The sequence below is a fragment of the Felis catus genome, chromosome D3 (genome assembly GCF_018350175.1).
Source record: "Felis catus isolate Fca126 chromosome D3, F.catus_Fca126_mat1.0, whole genome shotgun sequence".
Lineage (NCBI taxonomy): Eukaryota > Metazoa > Chordata > Mammalia > Carnivora > Felidae > Felis > Felis catus.
In genome coordinates, this window is record NC_058379.1 from 74,082,559 (window position 1) to 74,096,988 (window position 14,430).

General features: G+C 41.0%; 1 protein-coding gene across 32 annotated transcripts in view; it reads right to left on the minus strand.

Annotated features, from left to right (window-relative positions):
• Positions 1-663: 663 nt before the first annotated feature.
• Positions 664-14,430, minus strand: part of TCF4 (transcription factor 4) — a 352,018-nt gene continuing 338,251 nt past the window's right edge. For 14 of the 32 annotated variants that reach the window (XM_019815315.3, XM_019815321.3, XM_045042390.1 and 11 more), the window contains 6 exons: positions 7,231-7,366; positions 5,462-5,624; positions 4,926-4,970; positions 2,152-2,381; positions 1,545-1,685; positions 664-1,346 (listed from right to left, as the gene is read on the minus strand). In XM_019815315.3, the coding sequence (XP_019670874.1) occupies positions 1,549-1,685; positions 2,152-2,381; positions 4,926-4,970; positions 5,462-5,624; positions 7,231-7,366 (711 nt within the window). In that variant the 3' untranslated portion in view covers positions 664-1,346; positions 1,545-1,548. The remainder of the gene's footprint in view (positions 1,347-1,544; positions 1,686-2,151; positions 2,382-4,925; positions 4,971-5,461; positions 5,625-7,230; positions 7,367-14,430) is intronic. The other 18 variants (XM_006938934.5, XM_045042391.1, XM_023242024.2 and 15 more) reach the window with 3 other exon arrangements.

Below are 14,430 nucleotides of genomic sequence, written 5' to 3' on the forward strand. Positions count from 1 at the left end.
TTTTCTCATTTGATGGTTTTTGAACTTTACTTGTTTTTTTTTTGTTTTGTTTTTTTTTTTTTCCAAAAATCTGACCATGTATTCAGAAACGCCTCACTGCACACTACTTCGGCTACACATGTAGGTAACACCTTAATCATTTTGTTAAATCACAGCCACTTTGATTATGTTATGTTTCCGATGATATAAACATTGGAAGGCACAGTGGTAACATTGTAGCATTCTAACCTTGTACCTCTGAAAATCCCAGAATAGGGTCACAAACGCAACATTACAGTTCAGACAAACTCTTTTTGCCATGTCTTGGTAATGCTGCTTGTAATATCTACACATGATGTGACTTTTAAGTCCTGTGTTCCCAAAAGACTGGAGAAACAACTTTCTACTTATTTATGAATGAAAAACAACATCAGGGTCAGCATTTTATCCTGCGTCACCTCTCCAGAAGCAGAGTCGGCACTACAGGTTACGATAACAAACCAGGGAAAGGGACAGAAAGACCAAAAAAAAAAAAAAAAAAAAAAAAAAAAAAAAAAAAAAAAGGAAAGAAAAGGAAAGAAAAAAGAAAAAAAATCCGTATTTACAGTAAAATCTTTCTTTAAAAAAGTTAATCAGTACTATTTTTTTACAGGAGAAAAAAGTCTGAAACAAATGAACAAAAGCTTACCATAGTCACTAAATTTTTAATATATATTTATATATATATTTATATATATATTTGTCATAGGTCTATAAGATCCATCTGTTCCTCCTACCCTAAGGAATGGCTAATGTCATCACTTTGTTGTCATCAGGACGTTTGCTGGTTTTGTTACGAGGGCAGCCGAGCTTCCCTTATTCGATATCCGGTAATAATAAACACTAGCTGACTTGAATACCAACAAAAACGTTCATGTAGTTGTCTTCAGAAGTACACTTTTTCATTATTGCAAGTTTACAATTTTTTAAATTAAATATTTTTTTCAGACTTACAAATTAATTATATTTTTTTTTTTTTCCAAAAGAAGTTTAGGCACAAATGCATTGTTCCACAGTGTGGAAAGATTGCCATTCAGTCTCTGGGCTGCGTCTCAGCCTGCACACACCGCTTTGCACATTCTGAATGATATGTTAGAGGGTCACCCCTCAAGTTGCACTTTTTTCTTTCTTTTTTTTTTTTTGTTTGTTTTTCGGTTTTCTGATCATTGGGAATGCTGAAACCTCTTGCGTCTGCGATTCATAACTACTCAGACTTGTCTTATATTACAAAAAAAGGGGTTAAGGAGAAGTGTTTATGTGGGTTTAAGATAATACAGCTGTTAAGGAAGTGGTCTCTTGTATTAATGAAGCAATGTGGCAACTTGGACCTGAGAAGGGAAAAAGAGAGGAAAATTAATTCATACACCTAAAACAGAGGAAGTAAACGTTTTATTTTTAAACTGGTTTTTTTTTCCCCAAAGGGGAAAAATTTGTTAACTGGGGCGAATGTTGACGTTTATGGCTGACGCCTCGGGGAGGAGAGCGACAAAGGAAGGGCTTTCCGAAATGGCAGAGAGCACACTTGCCCTTTTACATCTGTCCCATGTGGTTTGACGCGTCTCCCATTCCAGGGTGCGGGCCCGCCAAGGAGAGCGGGGGAGGTTCTGAGGACACCTTCTCTTCCTCCCTTCTTTTCAGACACGCGGCTTTCGGATTCAGATTCCTCTCTGGAAGAGTGAAGCCGAGAATGTGGTTAGTGCCCACGGCTTCTGGCAGAGGGCAGTAATGCGCTCTCGTCTGCTGACCCTCTATCGGGGTTTGCACGTCACCCAGCGAGAGGAAGAGCCAGCAAAGGCACGCTACAGCCATGCATCTGGTGGGGCACCAGTACAAGCGGGACGGCTTCACAGGATAAGGAAGCTGGTAAAACAAAGATACCAAACGTGGATTCCTGCGAGTACGTACGAAAGCACTGTGGTGCCGTCTTACTTGTAAGAGCGTCCTGCACCTTAGCCATGGGAGAGAGGGGGGCTGCCTTTACAGATTCAGAGGCGATCTGCACTTGACCCCGTGACTCTGAACCATGCTTATGGGGCTGCTTCTTTGCTCCCGCTCCAGGCCAGCAAGTCGATCCCTACTCCCTGCAGCCGCAGGCTGCCGTGACCCCTACGAGGAGGCGGCGGGGGCACTGACCTCGGACTTGCTGCTCCAGGCTGAGGATGACGGCCACGGCCTGGTGGAGGATCAGGAGCTTGGTCTGGGGCTTGTCACTCTTGAGGTGGAGCTGCACCATGCGGCCGAGCTCCTTGAAAGCCTCGTTGATGTCGCGGACGCGCAGGCGCTCGCGGGCATTGTTGGCCATCCTCCGCTCCTTCTCACGCTCTGCCTTCTGCTCCGGTGTCAGATCCTCGTCATCGTTATTGCTGGGGGACAAAAGGGATGCGACATTTTCTAATGGTGTGGGGACAAAGAAAGTCTCTAAATTGGTTTTGTTTTCTTCCAGAGTTTTCTGGGGATGTGTCCATCTTCAGCTGTTGTCCTCGGCAGGATTTTACATTCACTTGAACTTGGGACTGCTATAGATGGCTGTGACAATCCATACACGAGACATTCCGTTTCTCCCAGACATTCAACCCAAACAAAACCAGAGGGGTTAAAGTTAGGACCCACTGTGTGCCCATGCTGATGTAGGGGGTAAAGGGCAAGCACGGCTTTTTATCAACGAGGCTACACTCTGCCAAGCAAGGCCACGGTCAACTTAGCCTCGAGGCTAGTCTGCATGGCCACAAAGCAGAGCGTTTTACACAGACTGAAGGTGTGTGTGCTGTCGTTTTTAAGTTTCATACTGTGACATCTGGAACCTGAGGAAAACAAGTGCTTGAGAAAAGACTCGGACAGGTCAGAATGAACACGATACAGCTGAAACAGGAGTAAGAAGGCCCTACATTCAAGACACCAGAGCAATGAGAGTGCAGACAGAGAACTTTTGTCCATGTTTCACTAATAACTAGCTCTGAAGGCATGGCTATTCCACTTAATGTATCTGAGTCTCATTTTCTCCATGTGTTAAATAAAAAGGCTAGAAAAACCATGATCTCCATGGCTTTTAACATCATGGACATTTGTGAGCCCCCAAAACAAGTTGGGAAAATCTGAGTTGGCACGCACCGTGCAAAGCAAACAGAATACGATGGACTAAATACCAAACAGCTACTGGTTATAAATGACCATGACCTCATCATGAGTCAAAAATGAAGCCCAAAAGCTAATCTCTGATGGTTAGAACCAAAATATTACATTTCATAGCAAAGGCATGGTTGGATCCAGTATAGTCTGGAAAGGCAATATTCCTTCTGTCTGTTTCTGGCTGTCATGCCTCTGAGTGTTATAGTTTGAGTTAACATGAGCAAGAAGCTTTTTGGGTATAAGAGATGTCATAAGAGAGATAAAAAGTGAGGTCAACTTCACTGAAAAAGTAATAAGCTCCTCATTATATGAAACAATATGGAGGTGACCATCTGTAAGGATGTTAACCTGGAGGTCCAAGCATTCATCTAAATGACCATGATGGTTAACCTCTACTTTAAAATTCTACAAATCTGAAATGTTCACAGAATAAAGGTGTTAATCACAATATTTCAGAGCAGGAGAACATGGGGTAAGTTATCCAGTCAATTTAATGTACACTTAATGAATGTTGGCTTAACATGCGTGGCTCTGAATCTTCCAGTTTGGAGAATCTCTGGGTAGCTTCCAAATTGCAATAAGGACCAATTATAGCTGAGAAGCTCCAATCAATCACAAATGGGAGTGGGATTCTTTGGGTTGCAACACATGTTGCAAATACAGATGATGTATGTAAGCCAACAACACTTGTAAGGGAGGGGAAGAGGAAGACACCAAAGAAAGATGCCTTAAGACTTGGCTCATCTCCCTATGGGTCATATACTCCCTGCCAGATGGGACCGTCTGCCATAGATGTGTGCTGGTGAACACACAACTGGACTGAACCTGTGGGAAACGGCTCTCTTTCAGTGTCATCTAAGCCTCCTCACTTCTGCTGAACCCTCCTCCCCACCACGCCTAACTTCTGCTGATGGCAGCCAAGTCAAGGTTACCGTTAATTCACGTCCACATTCCACTACACAAACAGGTTGTAACAAGTGAAAAGAGAACACAGCCAAGTCTGTGGTGGCCCTTCCCTGAAGTTAAAATTTTGAGTAACACTTTTAAACATCACACAGGTGTCACAGCTTTCACAGAGTGGGTCTGAAAGTGGGAACTTGTTTTCCAAAGGTATTCAGGCTAGTAACTAATTAGGCCCGATTATTCACTTATAAATAGTAAATAGGTTGGTTTTGAAAATAAAACTACCTAGCATTGTCTCACATCCCAGTTTGGGAAGCATTAGGTAAATGTCACAAGAATAACCGTTTCAATAAGAAGGTTCTTAACAGCAAGTGAAACGTTGTACGGAAACTTCTAAGAATCTACTAATATGCATAAGTCACGGCCACTAGTTGAATTACTGAGAACTGATGGGAGTGGCAGAGAAGACGGTAGGGATGCGTAAGCCCCTCCTTAAAATTTCACCAATGTGGCCAAGAGTCAGGAGACTCTGTAGTGATGGTGGGAGGTAAGGGGTAAGAAGCTTGTACCATTTTCTGGAAATTTTAGCAGGGATGTCCTACAATTTATCCCAATGATTATAAAGGCGATTATGAGAAAGTGGCATGTTCTTAATTCCTAAAGGGCATTAGCTCTAACCCCGAGAATGACAGCTTCTAAAAGGGGGAAGTGTAGTCGTGGTACAATTTATTTAATTTACAAATGAAAACAACCCAAGGGAACTAAAGCAAAGAACAGGGGTGCCACGGTGTTCGAAAACCATTTGATCGTCAGACTAGAGTTAACATTCCACGAGAAAGACTCTAATTTAAAGATATTGGATATTTAAGAAAACCAACCAGAAGCTATTTTCCTGCAGTTGTATTTTCTGTAGAAGGGAGTATCTGGGAGAAAAAAGCGAGCAGTTTAGGTATTATTATTAGATAGATCAACATATTTAAGATAAAGCTGGGAAATCAGTATATTCTCACGTTCAAGATCAGAAAAAAGTCATAGTTGCATATACCTCAATGGAGTTTTTAACACGGCTAAGATCTCTTTTTTAGAAATATTTTGGAAAGATCATTTCGGACCAAATTTGCAGAATATGCATCATTTTAAAAATCAACTGTTTGCACTTGAATCAGTTACAAATTGTTTTTACCGTGTGTAATTAGCACTGCGTCCAAATTCACAAATGCAAAGACACTGTAGGCTTCACTAGAGTACCAGTATCTCAAACGATACTTCGGTAGCTCTAGAGCAGGCCTTTAATTTTCTTTTCAGCTGTCGATTTACCTGCCAGGAAAAAACTGAATAGTTTCTTCCTGTTCTGTTCACTTCATCAAAGTCCAATAAAGGAATTAAATGAAGCGACAGTATCATATACTGTTACCTAGATCTTGACCTAGTAATCGATTTGATATCCTTCTTGTCGTCATCTAACTTCTTGTCCTCGGAAGATTTCGTGTCTTGCAGGTTCTCATCCCCCTCGTCGTCGGATTTGATCTCAGAGCTGCCGGAGGAGACGCTCTGGCCCTGCAATCCTGGCGGCATGCCTAACGGAAGAGAGAGAGAGAGAGCAGGTGATGTTTCTGCCAAACACTAGATGTGCGCGCGCGCACACACACACGCACACACACTGCAGACCGCGAGCTGCCAGCCATACAGTTCATGCTGCTGAACTGTGATCCTTCTGCCGCATTTGTTTCCATGTGATCTGGTGAAGTTTCAAAAATGCACCTGTGGAAGCAAGTTTTCCCTGCATTGGCTCTGAGGTTAAATTCTATTTTGCAATCTTTTGGAGTAGATGGTAATTTCACTGTCTACAAAACATCAACTTAATTGCAATGAAAATCATAATCATGAAAATCACACACCGCAATGTTCTGATTAAGAACCCAAGTAAATATCAGCTATTATATTGAGTTTCTTCCATATGCAATGATTTAATAGAAAAATGTCCTTAAAATATAATTCCCAGGGAGTACGCTAAATATGTGCAGTCAAGACTTCAATAGATACCCTAATGATATTCTGAAATTAGGTTTCTCTTATCCTCAAGGAGTAATCAGCATTTAAAAATGGTACATATGGAAAGCAGTTAGCTGCTCACTGAAGAAATTTTTAGCTTTATCACTGCTCAACTTTCAAGATCACAATACATTTTAAAACGTGACCCTCATGTATCCACTTATTTCTAAGGTATAAGCATGCCTATTGGGTATTCTCCTCTGTTTGTAATTTGTGTAGTCACTCAAAATTGGTCTGTGGTCCAGAAGCATCCTTATCACCGGAGCCCATTAGAGATGCAGAATTTCAGACCTACTGAATCAGAATCTGCACTTTAACAAGGTCCTCAAGTCACGCTTATATACACTCAGGTTTAAGAAGCACTGACTCTCTCTCTCTCTCTCTCTCTCTCTCTCCATACACACACACACACCCACCCACACATATACACACACACATAATTAACACTCAATTTGTACAATGTTTAGCCAGTGGTAAAGCCTATGCATATTCCCGGGGCAGTGTTATCACCTTTACTCTAAACATGGGAAGGGGTGGGTGATGAGAATTTAAGTGTCTGCCAGTCACCAGGCCAGCCAGTTGCACAGGGAGCATGGGACCCAGGTCTGGCTCCTGTGGTATAACTTCCTGGGGTCATGAAAAGCTGAGTGGGGTCCGTGGTTTGAGGCAATCATTATGGGGCGAGACGAAAAGTGAAAATCATTCCACCAAGTTCCAGTTTTTAAATGTACCTACATTTCCTTCCATCTTAAACGACAAAAACAATTTCCTTCCTTCCTATTCATTTGGAAATATCATTTTCAGGCTACAACTAACCACATTAGAGGACCTGAATGAGTAAAATGTGGAAATAGCTAAAATAAAATTTCCTCTCATCAGTCTGTTGTCTCATTCCCTGCTGAAATAGGACCAGGATTTCAGAGGATGTTTGAGGAAAACAGTTACTGAAGAAACACAATTAGCCGGCTACGTTCTAACTGCTTTCCCATTTGCTTACCATTTTTGTACCAAATTTGCTTCTTGGTTTTCTGCCAGTGCTTCCTGAGGAGTGTATGCCAAGTAAGCTTGGGATCAACACTGGATTCACTATTGTCTAAGTGAGGTCGGAAGGGCCTTCGGAGGCAGACCTACCTCTGTAAGGGTCCTGGGGTGGGTTCAAATCCGGGGAAGTTGCAGACTGGACAGGAAGCTGTGGAACTGGAACCTGGTTTGGCACAAGAGAATGGCTGCCTCTCAGGGCCACACCGTCTTCACGATGGGCCCCAACCTGAAAGGGGGAGAGGAACCGTAGAGTTTATTTCCAGGGGCAGCAAGGACCAGCCGAAGGAACACGGGCCTTTGAAAAACAAGACTCCCAAATGCCTTTCACTAGAGGGCGCTGAAGGACCGCACACGCACCTACAGAACCCTGCAAAACACTTCACACTCAGTAAGATGCCGTGCTGTACATTCAGTGACAAATATGGCAGAGTAGCTCAGGCAGGTAAAACGTCAAATTGTCTCCCAGGGTGCTGCAGTGGAGCGCACTGATTCGTACCCATCTGTCTTCTATCATGTCCGCCAACAGATCTGACAATTATCTTAATGCCCATATGCTTAATTGTGGGCTTCTCAATTCCCCCATTGCTATCGGAAATCCTACAGGAATTTCAATTTGGCATTCGACTTTCATTTCAGGGGATAAGATTCTCAGGCCTGCCATTTTTTTTTTCCATAATGCCAGCTAAGCCTCTGACAGCGGAAGCTACGGCAGTATGGGACACAGCCCCTGCTCGGTACAAATATAATAAAATGTCACCTGGCTTTCCAAAACTGGCAGCCCATCCCAGATTAATGTTTACTGTATTTCATCAGCTGCTGAGCTCCAAATCCAAAGGGGGACCGTCTCTGCCAATGCCACCACACCGGAAAATGTACCAATAAAGGTTTTATTAAACACACCAGTAATGCCATCATTGCCATGCAAAGAGGTTTGGACATTTTTCCATTTTTCCTCCCACTATTCTGATCCTAGAAAGATACCACACTGTAAACACTCTTTACGTTTCCATGAATAAAATTACAGAATACAGCATGATGACTTGGTTTGGAAGAAACACTGCTGAGCATTTTAGTAACTACTACTGCCTACTCGAGGGTCCGGAGATGTTGCACCAGTGACAACGAGACAGCAAGTGCTGACTTTATGGCATGTGCCTTAAAGCAAAACCATTCAGCATTTGCAAACCAAGAGGAACATGAATAGCTTACATTTTTGTTTGCATTTTCAAGTAGTTAGGCTCTCTGCCTATTGTCAGGTGAACAATGTATGCAGGATCCTGGGTCTGACCCTAAAAATATTTACCTCTGAATTTTTACTGTTATGAATCAAAAAGTTTAATTTTTTCCCCATCCAAAACCAAAAAGCCCGCAAAGCAGAATCTTCACTCATTTGCTGCCAAATGTTTTAAAAGAGTATCTCCAAAGAAAGCAACGACAATCAGAATCTGAACCGACAACAACCAAGTTCACAGAACCGAATGAAGCACACGCTATCTAAAAGCAACCTGATATGAAGTATCACCGTTACATAATCCAAAACAGTACAGAAGGAAATAACTCAGGGGGGAGGGGGAGGGACCACATAAATCATACTAATTGCTCAGATTCAAAATATAGCAAGAATAAAAGGATTTAAAGACTCATGGGCATCGGGACGCATAAGTGAATGCTGTAGCTAAGAGTCCAGGGATGTCCGCCACCTGTGTGCCTGTGTCCCTTCCCAGAACCTTCTGAAGGTGGTTATTAGGTTCTAGGAGGGTGCTTCGAATGTAAGGAGACCTCGATTACCTCCCACAGCAGCCCGTGCCATTCCATTTTCATCACAAGTTGGCCTCCTTGTGTATTCCATCCACTGGTTCTAGTTTCAACTTCGGGAGTTTCGTGGAGTAAGTGTAAGTCCCCTTCACGTGTTTAACACCGCTGCCATGCCACTGGCGTCTGTCCCCTGGTGACCAGCGCCCTGTCCTTCCAGGCAGGCCAGGCCCACTTGACGCTTCCAAACCATTTTTCACTTTTGGTATGTTTTCATATTTATTCCAAACAAAAAGGTGATAGCTATTTTCCATTCAGGTTTTGATTTGCCGTTTTTATGTTTGTGCATTTACAAGACTGATTCAATGGATGATTATCCCTCCAATCTAAGATGTCAACTTGTATGCGTGCATTTTACAGGCCTTGATCAAATGGTAGCTCTTGAAGTCTGTCAATCAATGTTAACCCAAATAATTACCTTAGTGCTGATTCATATTTATTGGTATTTCCAATGGATTTAATCTCTTAAACTTCCACAGAAGGTGATTCTAAATTGGAGTCACTGAAGGTAACCCCAGGTTTGAGCATAGCAAAGACGTAAATGCTTTTACGTTAGGCATTCTATTAAAACCCTCAAGCCTTCTTTGTAGGCATCCGTGATGTAATTTAAGGTTAGGGTTTTGATTTTTACTTAAAATATATTCAGATATTGATCCTGTGCTTCTTTTCTCCCTTCTAGTTCACATTCAGATTAGTTTTTACAAGAGCAAAAAAGAGCCCACAACCAATTATCTTTGTATTTTCCTTGCCTCAACTATTATGAAAGACTGAGTAAAAACAGTACAATGATGAGAATCAACAATATCTAGATTTTAACTGTAACTGGTTTCTTTGTTAGCTGTGTAACCATGGGTAAGGTATTCAAATACAAACTGAAGAAATTAACACTAGGTTATAGAGAATGAGTCCCGTGTTTATTGCAAAGGGTGGTAATAGGCAAAACAATTGGTACATAATAGGTACTTAACAATTATAGATATTATGTGAAAATATCTGCAAATCCTTGCATACCACGTAAAAATAAAAGTCTATATAGTTCAAAACCCCTCAGAACACAAGCTACCTTCATTTAAGATCATCTTTGTACTCTTTGTCTCTATTTTGTTCACGTGCATTTGATTTTAAATCTTTCCTCCTACACAATGACAGTGAAATCTTAAATGATCTTATAAATATGTTGAGAAGACAGTTGTTACAACTGTATTTGTTTGGATTTTAGCCATACATGTTAACTAACTTTATATATTTTCCACAGATCATCTCAAATAATATACCAATCATTTTCCACAAAGGAAGTTGCGAACAAAGTTGCTCTTGATGATTTAAGGCTGCCTTTGTAAACTATGCACATTCCAGGTCAAATGAATGAATGATGATGGGTCGAGATCCTTGTGGTAATGAGCTTGATTCTCCGGGATCAATTCCATTGCCTGTGGCTATGCAATAGTATTCTGAAGAATTAACTTTGCTTTGTTTGTTTCCTTGGCCACAGACAGCATGTCCTAACCCCATTTACTTCTCTTTCGGAAACATTATTTTTGGTCACATAAGAGACAAGGCAAGAATGATAGTGGATGGTCAACCCAATCCATCACTGGAATAGCTCATAAATAGAAGGAGGAGCCAATATGTACAGAATACAAGGGTCAAGGCTTGACCGCCTTCCAAATAATAAATCGGTAAGAATATAACTAGAGAAAAGCAGATTCCTTCAACCTGCAAATAGACTCTAAGGATGGTACCTACTTTTAGAAAATCTGTACTTCATTAAAGCCCTATTTTCATAACGTTTTCATCTAGGTAAGCAAGAGTTTAAAGTTAAAAGCCAGTCTAAGTAGTTAATTTTATCAATATTGATAGTAAATTTTATTTTTTGCAATCTTTAAGAATAGTCTTCTTAGTTACATACAATGTGGTTTTAGATATGTTTATGCTAAATGTAAAAGACAAAATTAAATTTCTAAAAATTATACAGAGTTAACTGATTGATCAAAGAGTACATTTATTAATTCAAGAAATATTTACTCATCTACTTCATGCTGGTCACTCCAGGGGGTGCTAGGGATGGGATGGTAAATAACTTAGATGACCTCATGAAGCTTAGAGATTCTCTGTGGGATTTTTGCACACTGATCACTTTAGTGTGGCGGTTTTCATAGTAAGTCTCTCAAGTAAAAGGAGACTTTTCATGATTTCTGTAATTTAGGTTTTGAGCCCAGAGAACACCCAGGACCTAAGGCCACTCCTTGTCTCTCATGGGCCAGCCTCTCTTGTCCCTCTGCTGGTACCTCTGTCTCTCTGGCATTTGTCCCTTCATGACTATAGTCTGAACTCTCCTTTCATGATATCTCAGTACATTCTTTAAGGTTCTGAACCTGTTGCTAACTCCCTCTCTTAGTATTTCTGAGCTCAGAATGCCAAGATCATCTGATGGTAAGCTCAACATTTTGAAGCAGACACGAACCATCCTTTGAATGGGCCACTCTAGGGTTAGGTGTCCCCATTACTGGTTCAATGAACTACAAAAGAAGAGGAGGGAAGATCATGTGGTCTAAGCATGGATGCCCACTCCACCATAAATCATGCCCCCCAAATCATGGCTCTTAGATACAAATATCTAAGTTACCCTGCATCTCAGGTCAAGTTATATTCAAATTCTGACATGGCTATTTAAATTTTCCTGTGTTAATTTATCACTGGGAATAATTAAATACCTTCAGCAGTACATTACTTCTTTTGAATAATGTAAACAACATATAATTTTAAATAACCTTACTTTCCAAGGAGAGGATGGATACACTGGAAGCACTTTTCAATCACAGCATAGAAACTTTAAGAGCTTGAGAGACTTGGAACCCAGTTAGGCCAAACTCTTCATTTTACAGAGAAGAAAGCTAAGGCTGAAGACAGTGAAGCGAATTGGCAAATATCTAATAAGACTAAAATAGATTTTGAGTTCAGAAAAGTTATAACAACACTGAATAATTTGATTGGGGTGTGTGTGTGTGTGTGTGTGTGTGTGTGTGTGTGTGTGTGTGTATGGGAGGAGAACAAAGTTAAGGGACAAAAAGGGTTTATCTCTTGGAGCTTTTGTTTACAACAGAGTGCATATATGGGCATGTGTGTGTGTGTGTAGATATAGATACGAAACTCATTTTATTTTTCTTTATCATAGGGAAAAAAACCACCATAGTTCACCAAGTATGGCCAAGGCCACGGCCGAGATGTCTAACTAAATTACAAAATTTAATACTTGCCACAACTCCAACATAAACAGATTTCAAAGACATGCAGCTTCAAATTAGGTGGCTGTTGGCAAGGGTATTTTAATGTGGGGATGCGTGCAGCATCCTGGTAAATATCCTTATCCTGATCCTTGAGCTAACAACAAACACCACAAACAAAAAAGACATTCAGTGTTTCTGCTCTCTTTGTTTCCAGGGAGTATTGTGAAAGTAATTATTCTGTTGTATTTAAGAGGCCTATTTCATGGATGGGAAAATGTATTAAATTTCATTTGGCAGTTATTCAATCCTTGTTAATGTTATCTCCAGAGATAACTGCTTCAAAGCAGGCTTTCAGACCTCAGTTCCTTCTCTTCTACCATAATCCTTCTAAAAGAGTGTAGGATGGGAACTTTAGGAAACTTGTCATTAATTTCTAGACCAAGTGATAATGATACAAAACTAGATATGCTATCAGAAACTTTTTGGTATTATCAAAAGAAAAGCTTGTTATTCATGGCATCCGGTTCAAAATGTGTCTTTTGACATAGGTGTTTTTTAGAAAGAAGAAACAAAACAAGGAAATGGGACAAAGAAAAAAGTCCTGGTAACTTTTACTTTTCTCTCTTCTCTTCCTCTTCCTCTTCCTCTTCCTGTTTTTCCATAAACACAAAACAAACGTTGATGGGCTTTTACTGTAATTAGACACCCACTGACACAGAAAAGAGTTGTGGTGTCTGAACTGTAATCTCCCCATGACATATCAATTAGACATGACAGTTGTGGAGGGCTAGATTTCAGTTTCTAGGATCCTGCCAGATCTCTGTCATATTAGAAGAAAGAAAACTTATTTTCTCAAAGGTACAAAACATTGTTTAGTCCAGAAGTGCATCTTTTAAAGAGGTGGGAAGTGGTCATGCAAACTTTAATGGCTCACAGATGGGTACCCGGAAGTTCACGAAACGGTGGCAACGGACGGATACTGCGAGGAACAACACCGGAGGCCCTGAGATGTAGCAGAAAACAAGACCCACCTCTGATAACCAACTCCTTTGTGTGAGAAAGTTCTAACATCTGGGACACTCTTCAACCACAAATATCACTTCCATATTTCTCAGTTCAAAAAATTATCAGACTACTTTTTAAAAATTCCTGTGATTAAACATTTAAAGGACTTTTCACGAAAAGTCAGATCTGGATTCGCTTCTTCTGTTTGGATTTTGATTCTTGAGAGCCGTTTATTGGGAGAAGACTTCCTCACACCAGAGAACACCTGTTTTTTTCCCTAGAAATCTCACAGCCTCACAGCTTTGCTTATGCTTTGCCTGAAAGTTAAGGTAATTCCTTACTGGGCAATTCTTGGAGATTTATTGAATGCTTATTCTCCAGATGATAAAATAATTTTCAAGAGGATTTAAATCTGATGTAAATGACCCCGGCCTTGGCAGGCTTGACCTGTCACATGATCGGCCAGGCTGAAACTCCCCTGATGTCCACCAGCGTGGTTAAAATGAATGATTCTGTGATTTAGTTCGAGAGATGCAAATGGTTGTTATCTGATTTCAGTTCATCTTTTTTTTTTCTTAACTCATAAGTTCCATCTATTAAAACTGTTTCATTTCTCTCCTCTGTATCTCCACCCTCCGCCCCCAATTCTCTACAACACTTTCCTATAGGGGAAACTGTAACTGGATGCATTCCACCAAGTGAGAACCTCAGCAGGTGGTTAACAGAGTCCATTTCACCCCTTCTTGCCCCAGGTAGCAGGTTAGTAAGTAAGTGGTAGGCAACTAAACTTAATCCACATCTGCTGAACCAAGTCCATCTAGCACAGAGATTATGGTGAAAGTTTGCGATTACTTGTACACGGCTTCTTTTGTTTGCAGTGAAGGGAAAGACAACTGAACACCTGATGTGTGCCTGGGATTCGGGATCCCCGAGCACAGACACACCTGCAGAGCATACAACTGAGGGGCTGGCTTGCACATAATGCGTGCTCTGTAGCCAGCCCGGGAGGTCCATCCCTAGGGATTTATCTTCACCTCACTGGCCTTTATTTTTTAAATGCGTTTCTTATCATCCCAGTAACACATGCTTATTGTAAAATATTTGGAAAGGAAGGGTAACAAGTTTCCCTAAACCAATGAAACACTCCTTCCCCATCACTTCCTAAATATCCCCTTTCTGAATGCTATATTCTCTGCCCGTCAACTGTTCCTCTGCGTGTCAAGGTTCTAGCACAGCTGGTCATCGT